Source organism: Amblyomma maculatum, chromosome 1 (genome assembly GCF_055883805.1).
Source record: "Amblyomma maculatum isolate TAMU_Amacu chromosome 1, ASM5588380v1, whole genome shotgun sequence".
In the NCBI taxonomy this organism is placed as follows: Eukaryota; Metazoa; Arthropoda; class Arachnida; order Ixodida; family Ixodidae; genus Amblyomma; species Amblyomma maculatum.
In genome coordinates, this window is record NC_139344.1 from 103921487 (window position 1) to 103934940 (window position 13454).

Genomic DNA, 13454 nt, shown 5'->3' on the forward strand with positions numbered 1-13454 from the left:
TCACATGAGATTCTGTTCAGCATATTAAGGCATGTGAATGTTGGCCGCACCATTTTAGATGGCGTAATGATGGCCTACAAAGATTGTGCAGCACAGATCATAATAAATAAATCTCTTACAGAGAGAGTGCCTATATGATCTTCTGTAAGACAAGGATGCCCACTGTCACCCCTATTGTTTGCTATTTATGTTGAACCTTTTTGTTTAGCAGTGATTCGTCAAACAGCCATAATAGGTTTTAAGATACTCTACAGAGGTAAAATTACTGGCGTACGCTGACGACATAGCCGTATTCTGTCAAGATCGCCAGAGTGTGTTAGGGCCGTCAATCTTGCTAAGAAGTTCTGTAAGCTCACTGGTTCAGAGTTAAACTGGGAAAAAAGTGTTGGTATATGGCATGGCAACTGGGACATTAAGCTAGATAGGTTTGCATGCATGAATTGGATAACCACACCAACGACGTATCTTGGTGTACCACTCGAGCACTATCAGAATCCCGCAGAGTACTGGAGTGAGGCAACGGATAGAATGAGGGAGAAGATGGGAAATTGGCAGGGTCGTGGCCTTTCAATGTTTGCGCGTGCTACTGTGTGCAATTTGTTTTTGATAGCTCAAGTAGGGTACGTGCTGCAGGTGCTGTGTATGAGCCGTGCCAATGTACAGAAAATGCACCGAGTTTTTGCTGTATTTATATGGGGCTCAGCTTGGGAGAGAGTCAGCCGCACTAATCTTTTACGCTCAGTCCGCGATGGAGGCCTGGAAATATCTCATTTGTTTATTAGGCAGATTGTGTCACGTTTCTTTTTTCTGCGGGATCAAAGGGACAATTTCTTGCGCACGGTTATGCAAGTTCGACTCGCGAGAGCGCTGCCTGAATTCATTGTTACAACCAGTGATATAAGGTGCCGTCGCGTGACTGGCTACTTTCATGAAGTTGTGGTTTCTTTCCGTACGCTGCATGCTCGGTTCTCATTGAATTACCTGTGTTCTGTTACAAAAAAGAAATTGTATGCTGACTTGCTGGAAAACCTACTACCAGCTCCGTTGTATAGAGTAATTTACTGTGAAGGCCCAGGAAGGGATGTGTTGAAGAGGGTCAAAAGAATGCCAGTTAGACCTCACATTAAATCCTTCTTTTTTAAGTTACACACGAACACCCTCCCCGTAAAAGCATGGCTACACCAGAAGGGCATATTCGTAACATGGACAATTAATTGTCTATTGTGCAAAAAAGCGGAAACAATTGAACACGTTTTCATCGAGTGCTGGGACCCTATCTTCCATTGGGACATATTGCAACGAACTCTAAAGAAACAGCTGCCACTTACACCCTACGGCATCCGGTTTCTCCCAGTGAAAAGTGATGAAATTCCCTATGACAGGCTTATGCTCCTAGGCCCTCACAGTCTGTGGCAAACAAGAATGACAGTGCGTCACGCAGATCCAAATGTTCTCTCTGTACGCGAAAATTTCATTCAGAGTATGGTATACATGAGAGAAGTGTATCAGGCATTACCCGAACCTCCTGAGTGGATCGATGTATTTGATGAGTTAGTGTGCCTGAAGAAATTTTAATTCGTCTCGCCAGCTGAAGACAGGTTGGCGTGTTTTATCTCTTGTAAACTGTGCATTGTCCGGCAATAAAGAAAAAAAAAGTCGATAGCTCAGTTGGTAGAGCAATGGCCTGTAGTGGTCTCTCGAGTTGCAGTGATCCATAGGTCGCTGGTTCGAATCCGGCTCGACGGAGTGGGTTTTTTGTTTTCTCGGATTATTCAGTTACCCTCACGTATGCAACGGTGATACCTGCCTCCGGCCTTCCAAGGAAGAAGGAGTACATTTTTCTTCATTCCTGGCCTTCTAATCCATGTTCATGACAGCGATGAATTTACACGAGTCTTGTCCCCGTCGATAGCTCAGTTGGTAGAGCGGTGGACTGTAGTGGTCTCTCGAGTTGCAGTGATCCATAGGTCGCTGGTTCGAATCCGGCTCGACGGAGTGGGTTTTTTGTTTTCTCGGATTTTATTCAGTTACCCTCACATATGCAACGGTGATACCTGCCTCCGGCCTTCCAAGGAGGAAGAAGTACGTTTATCTTCATTCCTGGCTTTCTAATCCATGTTCATGACAACGATGAATTTACACGAGTCTTGTCCCCGTCGATAGCTCAGTTGGTAGAGCGGTGTACTGTAGTGGTCTCTCGAGTTGCAGTGATCCATAGGTCGCTGGTTCGAATCCGGCTCGACGGAGTGGATTTTTTGTTTTCTCGGATTATTCAGTTACCCTCACGTATGCAACGGTGATACCTGCCTCCGGCCTTCCAAGGAAGGAGTACGTTCTTCTTCTTTCCTGGCCTTCTAATCCCTGTTCATGAGAGCGATGAATTTACACGAGTCTTGTCCCCGTCGATAGCTCAGTTGGTCACGCCCGCCTTGACAGGATTTATGTGTCCGCAGAACTGGCCCCAAAATGCCAGGATTATTATGTTTTGGCGGTAACGTACTCAGATCACTGCATGCTTCAGTGTACAATTGGAACAAGAAAGGGAGGTAGCGGTTTTAATTGGGAATTGTGGAAGTTAAATAATAAACTGCTGAATGACGAGCAATTCACCAGACTAGTAGAAGAAGAAATTGGTAAGATTTGTCAGGAGGACACCCACGAACTGGGTCAAGAATGGGAACGCTGTAAGCAACAAATTAAAATCAAAGCTATAGAAAAAGCCAGCTGCATACGGTTTCAAGAAAAACAAAATGAAATGCATTTAAGATCTTTGCTAGATAAATTGTTAGCCCTGGAGTGTAACACGCCAGGGTTATACATGGACGACATTAGAAAAATAAAACAAAGACTTCAACTGAATGACGAAGACCGTTATCGCGGAGCACTGGTGCGTGCGAGAGCCGAAAAATTGGCCATGGATGAGACGCCGACAAAAAGATCATTGGGAATAGAAAAAGCAAATGCAAGGCGAAATCACGCGGCAGAGGTAGATTGGGCAGGACGCACAGAAACCGATAACGAAGGAATCGCGAAAGCTTTTCGGGAGTATTATGAAGAGCTATTTTCGTCCCGAGAGGTTAATTTGGACCGTTTTAAAGAATCCTTTCTTGACGCGATGCCAAAAATTGATGACGAACAAAAAGAAAGACTGGAGCGGCCAATAAGCGAAAAAGAAGTGCAGCAGGCAATAGAAAATTTAAACCCAGGGAAATCACCCGGGCCTGATGGCCTGAGTGCGGCTTTTTATAAAGCGTTCAAGGAACAGCTATCTCCTTTGTTGTGTGCCTTATTTAATGAAGCGTATGAACTGAAGGCACTGCCTGCGTCTTTCGGATCGTCGCACACAGTACTTATTCCGAAAACTGACCAACCAGATAAGCTTAGGCAGTTGTCGTCTTACAGGCCCATTGCTCTGACAAACGTTGATTACAAGATTTATATGAAGGTGCTTGCTGGCAGACTACAAACGGTTATATGCGAACTAGTGGGCCCTCACAAAACGTGCGGTATCTAAGGGCGATCTATCTTTCAGAACATTCACAAAGCGAGAAGTGTGTTCGAATGCTGCGATGCAACTCATGCATGTGTTGCGTTACTGCAGTTGGACTTGGAGAAAGCTTTTGATTGTGTGGCACATACTATTCTGTTCAGTATATTAGACTATGTTAATGTCGGCTCTGTTATTCGAGAAGGAGTGGCTTTGGCGTACCGTAACTGCACTACGAGATTAATTGTCAATAAGTCACTGGGGGCCCCCATCAACGTACGACGTTCGGTGCGCCAAGGTTGCCCCCTCAGCGCTCTTTTGTTCGGCATTTATATTGAAACTTTGTGTTTAAGCATCCTACAAAACAATGACATTGATGGTTTTCGACTGCAGGAGTCAGAAGTCAAATTGCTGGCTTACGCAGACGACGTTGCGGTATTTTGTGTGAATAAAGAGAGTATGAAGAGGACAGTGGATGTGGTAAAACATTTTAGCAAAGTCACAGGGAGTAAAGTTAACTGGGGTAAGTGCCTGGGATTTTGGCACGGAGAATGGCAGCTGACCCCCGACACTTTCGCTAATGTGTCGTGGGTTACAACGCCTGCAAAGTACTTGGGTGTGCCCTTGAAATTTTACAAGGAAAGCGAGCCATACTGGCTAGAGCAGGTCAAAGAAACCCGTGAAAAAGCGGAGAAATGGAAAAGCACTCAATTATCAATATTTGCAAGAGCCGCAGTTTGCAACCTGTTTTTAATTAGTAAGTTATGGTACGTTATGCAAGTGTTGCATTGCTCCCGTGTAAATGTGCAAAAATTGCATCGAGTTTTTGCGGTGTTTGTTTGGGCCTCGAGTTGCGAGAAGTGCAGTCCGAAAAATTTGTTCAGGCAGGTGAAGCATGGGGGGCTTGGTCTGGGTCATTTGTTTGTGCGACAGATTGTCAACCGGTTTATGTTTTTTAGGGATGCCAGCGATCCATTCCTGCGCACAGTGTGTCAACAAAGACTTGGTCGAGCGTTGCCTGATTTCGTAGTTTATACTCAATGTATGCCGGGTTCTCTTTTTGGATTCCTTAGGGAAATTGTTTTGAGCGTGAAATTCTTAAGCGCACGTTTTTCGAAAGAGTATGCAAGTAATGTTAACAGGAGAACATTATACAAGGATGTTTGTGAAGTGGTGTTCCCGGTGCCCGTGTACCGAGCTTTATACTATGGAGGCACAGGAAGTAATGTATTAAAACGCGTAAAGAAAATGCAAGTTGCTCCGGTAGCTAAAACGTTTTTCTTTATGCTACATACCGGTACTTTGAGGGTAAAATCATTTATGGAGGAGAAGGGTATGTTCCTACCGTGGGGGGCCCAATGTCTCATCTGCAAACAGCCAGAGACAATAGATCACGTGTTTTTGCATTGCTGGGAGGGGGTATATTTGTGGGATGTTCAGCAAAGGACAATAAAAAAAAAAAAAACAGTTTCCACTTGATTCCCATGGCATTAGGTATTTGCCATTGGATAACCACGATGATATGCCGTTCGACCAGGTTATGTTAATGTGCCTCCACAGTATATGGCGCGCACGAATGGCTGGTTATCACTGCGATCCAGATGCACGGCCAGCCCGCATGTATTTCCGTGAAAGTGTGCAGCGATGGCTCGACGTGCTTAAATTGCAACCATGTGCTCCTGAGTGGCTGTCCAAGTTGGAACCTTTGACGGTGCTCAAGGAATTTTAACATGACAATGCCTGCCCCTCAGTGGGTGTTAGGCAACGCTAACTACCTTTGTGTACATATATTATTCCTTTGTTCCTGTTGTTTTGAGTTCCAGAGCGGTGTATTTGTGTCAAAGCCAGGCAATAAAGAAAAAAAAAAGTCGATAGCTCAGTTGGTAGAGCGGTGCATTGTAGTGGTCTCTCGAGTTGCAGTGATCCATAGGTCGCTGATTCGAATCCGGCTCGACGGAGTGAGTTTTTTGTTTTCTCGGATTATTCAGTTACCCTCACGTATGCAACGGTGATACCTGCCTCCGGCCTTCCAAGGAGGAAGAAGTACGTTTGTCTTCATTCCTGGCCTTCTAATCCCTGTTCATGAGAGCGATGAATTTACGCGAGTCTTGTCCCCGTCGATAGCTCAGTTGGTAGAGCGGTGGACTGTAGTGGTCTCTCGAGTTGCAGTGATCCATAGGTCGCTGGTTTGAATCCGGCTCGACGGAGCGGGTTTTTTTGTTTTCTCGGATTATTCAGTTACCCTCACGTATGCAACGGTGATACCTGCCTCCGGCCTTCCAAGGAGGAAGAAGTACGTTTATCTTCATTCCTGGCCTTCTAATCCCTGTTCACGAGAGCGATGAATTTACACGAGTCTTGTCCCCGTCGATTGCTCAGTTGGGGAGATTCCACTTCCGGCCACCGAGTGTGACGGACGTGTTATCATGAGCTCCGCTGGAGCGGTGTCAGCGGCCCGAGAGGGCCGCGGAAACAGGTTTTTTGCTGGTGATGCCCAGGATTATCAAGTTGTGCTGCCGCAATTGCCAACAGGTGCGTGCGTTTTCAATACCGTCTTTCTTCACGGCGATTTGAAAGCCAGGCCTTTTCGTGTGGAAGATTTTCGCGACACGCTGGTCCGTCTCGGAATGCTCCCTGAGGTGCTAGCTTTGGGGGCGTTCCAGATGAACCATGTGTGGGCGGTCACATTTAACAGCCCAGAAGCGACAAGGAAAATTTTGGAAGCTAGCGAGGTTGAAGTGAAAGGAAAACGGTGCCTTGTCATCGACCCGGCTAACCAGGATGTGCGGCTGAAGCTCTACTGGGTGCTTAATAACGTCCCTGACGAAGATATTCGTGTGTCACTAGCCCCATACGGCAAAGTAACTGACCTGTCTCGGGAGTGCTGGCGCGTTCAGGGTATGGCAGACAAAGGTTCCTCTACCCGCACTGTAGGCCTCAAGATAAAGCCCGGTGTGACACTGGAGGACTTGCCTCACCAAATACGCATTTCTGGAAGTACGGCACTACTAGTCGCACCGGGGCGCCCGCCGTTATGTCTGAGATGCAATAGCCGAGGGCACATCAGGAGGGAGTGTAAAGTGCCTCGCTGTGCCATGTGCAAGCGATACGGCCATGAAGAAGCTATGTGCTCTAGGTCGTATGCCAATGTAGCAGGTATCAGAGCGGGCAACGAAGTCCAGGAAGAACATCTCATGGACCAAGTGGACGCAGAGGAAGCAGCTGGTGGAGGGGGCGTGCCACCTACTGCAGACAAGGATGCCGCACTTGCTTCTGAAACAGAAGGACCAGTTAATGCGCAAACAAAGAGTATATCGGAAGCTTCTCCTGCGGCGGAAAACGCTGCGGACGAGAATGGTGGAAATAGGAGCGAAGCTGCTTGTGCATCGCCTGGGAAAACTCAGGAAAGAGAAGACGCCGTGATGTCAACCATGCCTACAGCAACGAAACGACTTCACGCCGACAGCAGCAACGATTCGCACGGCAAAGGACACGAACCCAACGAGGAGCCACCAGTGAAAGCTCTGCCCAACCGAAGGCCGTCTTTGAGAGTGGCACCCAAAATTCCGCCCGAGCCGAGACCCGAGCGAAAACCGTCGGTGATGCCACCGACGTGATTCCCAGCCAAGTGAGTGTTGGAGCCGCCAACGAGCGATGGCTAAGGCAGGGACAGCTTCTCGCGGTGATTTAAAAAACGCCGTGTCTGTGAACTGTAGGCTGCAAAAGACTGTGCAAGGGGGAGAAAATGAGATTTCGATCCGGGGCTCCAAAGTCGAAGGTAACACCATGCGGTTCGGGAGCTCCTTGAGAAAAAAATGGCAGTGAGCATAGAAACAAGTTTGCATGTGGCCACGCTGAATGTGCGCGGCTTGTCCACTCGGAGAAGACAATATCAACTAAGTCGGCTTTTCATGGAAAACAACCTCGACGTCATTGCTATTCAAGAGACAAAAGTTGAAAGTGAGGAAGCAACAAACCGCATGGTGGAACCTTTCAGAGCACATTATAATGTGTGCATTTCGCACGCTACTGGCACAGCGGGTGGCTGTGGCCTTTTTGTTAAGAAGTCCTTGGAAGCAACCATTGAAAGTGTTTATACTTGAGGCAGTGGCCGTCTAATAGTGTGTGACTTTATACTGCAAAGTAACAAGTTTAGAGTCATTTGTTTATACGCTCCAAATAAGGAGGGTGAACGCAAAATGTTTTTCGAGTCAGTTGAGCGCCACCTAAACACAAATGAAATGATCATCGTAATGATGGGTGATTTTAATTGTGTGTGCCGATCCGAAGACCGAACTAGGCAGGCGCCTGTTCGAGATGCGAGTTCGTTGTTTTTGAACGAGCTGGTTGACGACCGCGGACTAGAAGATGTAGGGCTATTTATGTCGAATTCAACATCACAATGATTTACCCATCACCAGCGAGGCAGCCTCGCCAGAGTGGATCGAATTTATGTATCTGCAAAAGTAGTACCTGTGTGCACCGAGTATGGTGTTAAAAACGTTTCTTTGAGTGACCACAGTTTGGTCATGGTGATGCTGGGTCCGAGAAAACCGCCCAAATTCAACTGGGATCTGTGGAAATTCAACGTACAGATTCTCGATGATGAATCATTTGTTAAAAAAATTCAAAGAAAAATTGACGACTTGCTTGTTCGTAGGCAGGAAAGCTACAGTGAGGCATGGGAACTGTTTAAACAAGAGGCGAAAATGATTGCGATCGAAAGTGCCGGTGTAATGAGTAAAAACAAAAGGAAGAAAGAAAATGAACTGCGAACTAAGTTGGATTTTTATTTAAGCGTCGAAGCATCGTCGCCAGGCCGATTCAGTAAGGAAATCAAGGAAGTAAAGAGCGAATTAGAAATAATCGACGTAGACAGATACAGGGGAGCGGTAATCCGTGCGCGCGCAGAAACTCTGTACATGGGTGAATCTCCAACAAAACGGTCCTTATCAGACGAAAGAAGTTATGCTACGCGCAACGAAATAAGAGCGATAACGTTCGGGGACAAGGTTGTGCGAGATAACCAGGCGATACAACGCGCTTTTGTGGATTATTACTGTGAATTACTTGGTCGGGAGCAACAACTGGAAGAAGGGTTTGAAACGCAATTCTTAAGGCTCATGCCGCAAATAGATGAGATAAAAACAAGTTTGGAAGCGCCAATTACCGTTAAAGAAGTAGTGTGTGCAATAGACGAATTACACTCAGGCAAAGCGCCGGGACCTGACGGGTTCGGCGCCGAGTTTTATAAAGCGTTTAAAGACGAGTTCGCTATAGTCCCACACCACGTAATAGAAGGAGCATACAGCATAAGGCAATTGCCTCCGTCTTTTAGGCACAGTCATATGGTGCTGTTTCCCAAATCGGACGATCCTACTACGCTGTTGTCCGTACGAGGATACCGACCGATAACTCTGGCAAATACAGACTATAAGATCCTTGCGAAAATATTAGGCAAAAGACTCCAACGCGCAATACAGAGGTTGGTAGGGACACACCAAACGTGTGGTATCAGGGGGCGTTCAATTCAAACAAACATCCACGTGACTAGAACTATCCTAGAGTGTTGTGAAGCGTACTGTGAGAGGGTAGCAATGATACAGTTAGACTTAGAGAAAGCGTTCGATAAAGTCGCTCACAAAATCCTGTTCAGTATCTTGCAACATGTGAACGTCGGGAAGGTACTAATAGAAGGAATTAAGTTATGCTATACTAACATGTTCACCAGGATTGTAGTCAATAAGGCATTAACCACTCCATTTCAAGTAAAATCATCTGTTAAGCAAGGGTGTCCCTTGTCGCCTTTACTATTTGCCTTGTTTTTGGAGCCCTTTTGTTTAAGCGTTATAACCAACAATGCTATCACCGGTTATCGATTTTCCTCAAGTGAAGTTAAGCTTTTAGCATACGCGGACGACATAGCTGTATTCTGCATTGATGAGACCAGTATCACTAACGCGGTAAGCGCAGCAACAAAGTTCTGCAGGATGACGGGAAGCAGCATTAACTGGGAAAAATCTATAGGAATCTGGCATGGGGAATGGGGTCCCACGCGAGTACGTTTTGAAAACATGAAATGGTCACGCTCGCCAACGAAGTATCTCGGTGTACCCCTACAACACTATAAAGACACGTCGGAATATTGGAAACTGGAAGCAGAGCAGCTCAAAGAAAAAACCGCGAAGTTTGGTGGGCGGGACCTATCCATCTTCGCGAGGTCAACTGTTTGTAACCTGTTTCTCGTAGCGAGAATTTGGTATGTTCTGCAAGTCATGTGTGCATCGAGAGGGAGCATACAAAAGCTACATAGGGTGTTCGCAGTATTTATATGGAGGTCGACATGGGAGCGCACAAGCCGCACGAACCTTTTTCGTGCAGTAAAAGGGGGCGGACTGAGTTTGGCTCACTTGTTCTTGAAACAAGTGGTTTCGAGGTTTTTGTTCGTGCGAGACCAAGGGGATGCCTTTTTAAGGACTGTGATTCAAACCCGACTGTGTGATCATGTGCCATCTTTTGTTGTGTCTTCAACTCGTGTTAAGGGATCAAGTGTGCGCGGATTTCTTCGAGAGGTTATTGGGTCCTTTCAATTTCTCCAAGCACGCTTTTCAGTAAAATACCTGGGTGACGTAACCCGAAGGCAATTGTACAAGGATGTTGTTGATGTATGCATGCCACAGCCAATGTATCGCTTGATGTATCCAAAAGGTAAAGGTGAAGATGTATTGAAGAGAGTAAAGCGGATGCCAGTTCGACCTTCGGTAAAAAGCTTCTTTTTTCAAGTACACACTGCAACTCTACCAGTGAAACCATGGCTCGAGCAGAAAGGTATTTTTGTTCCGTGGACAGTAAACTGTTTCCATTGTAGAAGACCAGAGACAATTGATCATATTTTTCTTGAGTGTTCTGATGCTGTTTTTCTGTGGGACATACTACAACGCACTTTAAAAAAGGACTTACCGCTAACACCATATGGCATCCGCTTTCTCCCTACATCAAACGATGGAGGGGTGCCGCATGATATGATAATGTTACTATGCATGCACGGCATATGGCGCACTCGGATGGCGGTACATCATGCAGATCTAAACCCCAGGCCCGCCAGAGAGTACTTTATGGAAAGTGTACTGTACATTCGTGAAGTATGTAAATCGAGAACAGACCCACCAGAATGGTTGCCGGTGTTAGATGACCTCGTTAACTTGAAGCGTTTTTAAACACATGTGCTAGCCAAAGGTTGGCAAGCGCTTTTAACTACGATTGTGTGTATATGTAAACATGTATTGTATTGGCCGCAGATCAGGCAATAAAGAAAGAAAAAAAAAAAAAAAAAAAAAGGTAGAGCGGTGGACTGTAGTGGTCTCCCGAGTTACAGTGATCCATAGGTAGCTGGTTCGAATCCGGCTCGGCGGAGTGAGTTTTTCTGTTTTCTCGGCCTGCTCAGATTATCCTCCCGCATAAAACGCTGATACCTGCCTCCGGGTTTTCAAGAAGGAAAGACGAGATTTTTTCTTTTCTGGCCTTCTAATCCCTGTTCATGAGAGCAATAAACTTATGCCAGCCTCGTCCCCCGTCGATAGCTCAGTTGGTAGAGCGGTGGACTGTAGTGGTCTCCCGAGGTACAGTAATCCATAGGTCGCTGGTTCGAATCCGGCTCGACGGATTGAGTGTTTTTGTTTTCTCGGCCTGCTCAGTTACCCTCCCGCATGAAACGCTGATACCTGCCTCCGGCTTTTCAAGAGGGAAAGACGAGATTTTTTTCTTTTCTGGCCTTCTAATCCCTGTTCATGAGAGCAATAAACTTATGCCAGCCTCGTCCCCCGTCGATAGCTCAGTTGGTAGAGCGGTGGACTGTAGTGGTCTCCCGAGGTACAGTAATCCATAGGTCGCTGGTTCGAATCCGGCTCGACGGATTGAGTGTTTTTGTTTTCTCGGCCTGTTCAGTTACCCTCCCGCATGAAACGCTGATACCTGCCTCCGGCTTTTCAAGAGGGAAAGACGAGATTTTTTTCTTTTCTGGCCTTCTAATCCCTGTTCATGAGAGCGATCAACTTATGCCAGCCTCGTCCCCCGTCGATAGCTCAGTTGGGCATTCCACTTCCGGCCGCGCTAGCGAGCGTACGTGTTCAGCATGAGCTCCGTAGGAGCGGCTTCAGCGGCCCACCAGGGCCGCGGTAACAGGATGTTTGACTCTGATGAATCGGAATACCAAGTGCTCCTGCCTCAGCTATCAACAGGGCGAGTTGTTTTGAATACCATTTTTTTGCATGCCGATTTGCGGGCAAGGCCATACCGAGTTGAAAACTTCCGTGATGCATTGGCGAGCCTGGGCTTGCTGTCTGAAGTTACCGCTCTGGGGGCGTACCAGATGAGTCATGTATGGGCCGTGACCTTCAGAAATGAAGACGGTGTGAAAAGGCTCTTGTCTAGGAAGGAGGTGACAGTGAAAGAACGCCGCTGCCTTGTGGTAGATCCTGCCAATCAAGCTCTGCCCATAAAATTACATTGGATGCTTCACAACGTGCCGGACGATGACATAGAGCGGCGTTTTTGCCGTATGGCAAAGTGACGGAAGTGTCCCGGGAACGGTGGCGTGTTCAAGGCGTGCACGACAAAGCATCCTCGACGCGCCTGGTGACTATTATATTGAAGACAGGTGTGACGGAGGACGACCTACCACATCAGCTCCGTATTGCAGGTGAACTTGCTCTGGTTGTGGTGCCGGGCAGGGCCCCGTTATGCCTGCGCTGTCGCAATACGGGACACATCCGACGCGAGTGCGTGAAGACGTATGCTTCTGTAACACATAAAGTGGCAAAGCATGATGTCACCGACCTGCTCATGGAGGAAGCAAACGTCGAGGAAACCTTTAAAGGAGCAGGACCGAATAATGAAGATGCGAAGCCTCAAGAGCAAAAGTCTGGAGTACAGCACGAAGCTAAGCCCAGTAATTCTCCAGCTGCCCCGACTTCTAAACTGGAGCCACCTTCAACACACTCCGAGAGCGATGAAGTATCTTCAGCTTCAAAAGGCAATGAAATTGAGGCAAGCGATGATGGCGCAATGGATTCATGCGAGCCAGGCAAAACTCGTGCTGTCACGAAAAGGACGCATGAAGAGGCGGATATCCAGGATGGACAGCAAGGCCAACCGGCTAATGATGAACCCCCGGCAAAAACAACGTGGGGACGTCGGGCTACATTACGCCCAAAACCGAACATTCCGCCGGACCGAAGACACGCGGCGACGCCCAGTTAGTGTACAGAATCGGTGCCGCCGAAGGCGCCTAACCGCTCCTGAATTAAAATGGAAGGATTCAAGGGAACTTCGAGATGCACCTTCAAGGTACAGTTGAGGACTTTGCCGGACGTTCTTTTTTCGTACCATGTCTTGAGTTTTTACTACACGCACGATGTGGTTGTGGCAGTCATGTGTGTAATGACATCACACGATTCTATAAGCATGCTTTAAAATGGCGAACAACTTCAATTACTCGGTAAATGTAGCGACAGTTAATGTCAGGGGCTTGTCAACGAGGCGAAGGCAATATCAGCTTAGCCGCCTTTGCATGGAAAAAGAGCTTGACTTAATTGCGGTACAAGAGACAAAGGTGGAAAAGCAAGAGCAGACCGATTGTATGGTGTCGCCTTTTAAAACCAATTACAACATCTGTGTATGTCATGCCGTCGGAAAATCTGCTGGCTGTGTTGTGTTTATACGTAAAAGTGTTGGAATTATAGAGGAAATGATTACTGTGTCTGAAACGGGATGCCTTATCGTCTTGGACTTTTCGCTAGCTGAAAAAGGGTGGCGCTTGATTTGTGTCTATGCTCCCAACAGTGTATGTGAGCGATGTTATTTTTTTGAAGACCTTAAGCAAAATATGCAATGTGACAGGTACGTTATTTTGCTTGGAGATTTTAACTCTGTTTGTTGTGCCGAAGATCGGTCTAAACTGGTATATACA

At 46.9% G+C, this 13454-nt stretch overlaps 2 protein-coding genes and 5 non-coding genes across 7 annotated transcripts; all 7 read left to right on the forward strand.

Moving 5' to 3' along the window:
- Positions 1-425: 425 nt before the first annotated feature.
- On the forward strand, positions 426-1575 carry LOC146203370 (uncharacterized). Its single transcript, XM_084585545.1, has one exon. It carries the CDS (start codon positions 436-438, stop codon positions 1573-1575), a length of 1140 nt encoding a protein of 379 aa, XP_084441671.1. The 5' UTR covers positions 426-435.
- Positions 1576-1902: 327 nt separating this feature from the next.
- On the forward strand, positions 1903-1995 carry TRNAY-GUA (transfer RNA tyrosine (anticodon GUA)). Its single transcript has 2 exons — positions 1903-1939; positions 1960-1995. It is a non-coding gene; the product is annotated as a tRNA-Tyr (tRNA).
- Positions 1996-2153: 158 nt separating this feature from the next.
- On the forward strand, positions 2154-2246 carry TRNAY-GUA (transfer RNA tyrosine (anticodon GUA)). Its single transcript has 2 exons — positions 2154-2190; positions 2211-2246. It is a non-coding gene; the product is annotated as a tRNA-Tyr (tRNA).
- A 3355-nt stretch (positions 2247-5601) lies between these two features.
- TRNAY-GUA (transfer RNA tyrosine (anticodon GUA)) lies at positions 5602-5694 on the forward strand. Its single transcript has 2 exons — positions 5602-5638; positions 5659-5694. It is a non-coding gene; the product is annotated as a tRNA-Tyr (tRNA).
- Positions 5695-5913: 219 nt separating this feature from the next.
- LOC146203374 (uncharacterized) lies at positions 5914-7611 on the forward strand. The gene has a single exon (XM_084585551.1). The coding sequence runs from the start codon at positions 5914-5916 to the stop codon at positions 7102-7104; it is 1191 nt and encodes a 396-aa protein (XP_084441677.1). The 3' UTR covers positions 7105-7611.
- Positions 7612-11057: 3446 nt separating this feature from the next.
- TRNAY-GUA (transfer RNA tyrosine (anticodon GUA)) lies at positions 11058-11150 on the forward strand. Its single transcript has 2 exons — positions 11058-11094; positions 11115-11150. It is a non-coding gene; the product is annotated as a tRNA-Tyr (tRNA).
- A 157-nt stretch (positions 11151-11307) lies between these two features.
- TRNAY-GUA (transfer RNA tyrosine (anticodon GUA)) lies at positions 11308-11400 on the forward strand. The gene is made up of 2 exons: positions 11308-11344; positions 11365-11400. It is a non-coding gene; the product is annotated as a tRNA-Tyr (tRNA).
- The last annotated feature ends 2054 nt before the right edge of the window (positions 11401-13454 follow it).

Excerpts from the sequence above, each read along its gene's own strand:
- LOC146203370 (XM_084585545.1), top strand. The coding sequence starts at position 436 with ATGAATTGGATAACCACACCAACGACGTATCTTGGTGTACCACTCGAG.
- LOC146203374 (XM_084585551.1), top strand. The coding sequence starts at position 5,914 with ATGAGCTCCGCTGGAGCGGTGTCAGCGGCCCGAGAGGGCCGCGGAAAC.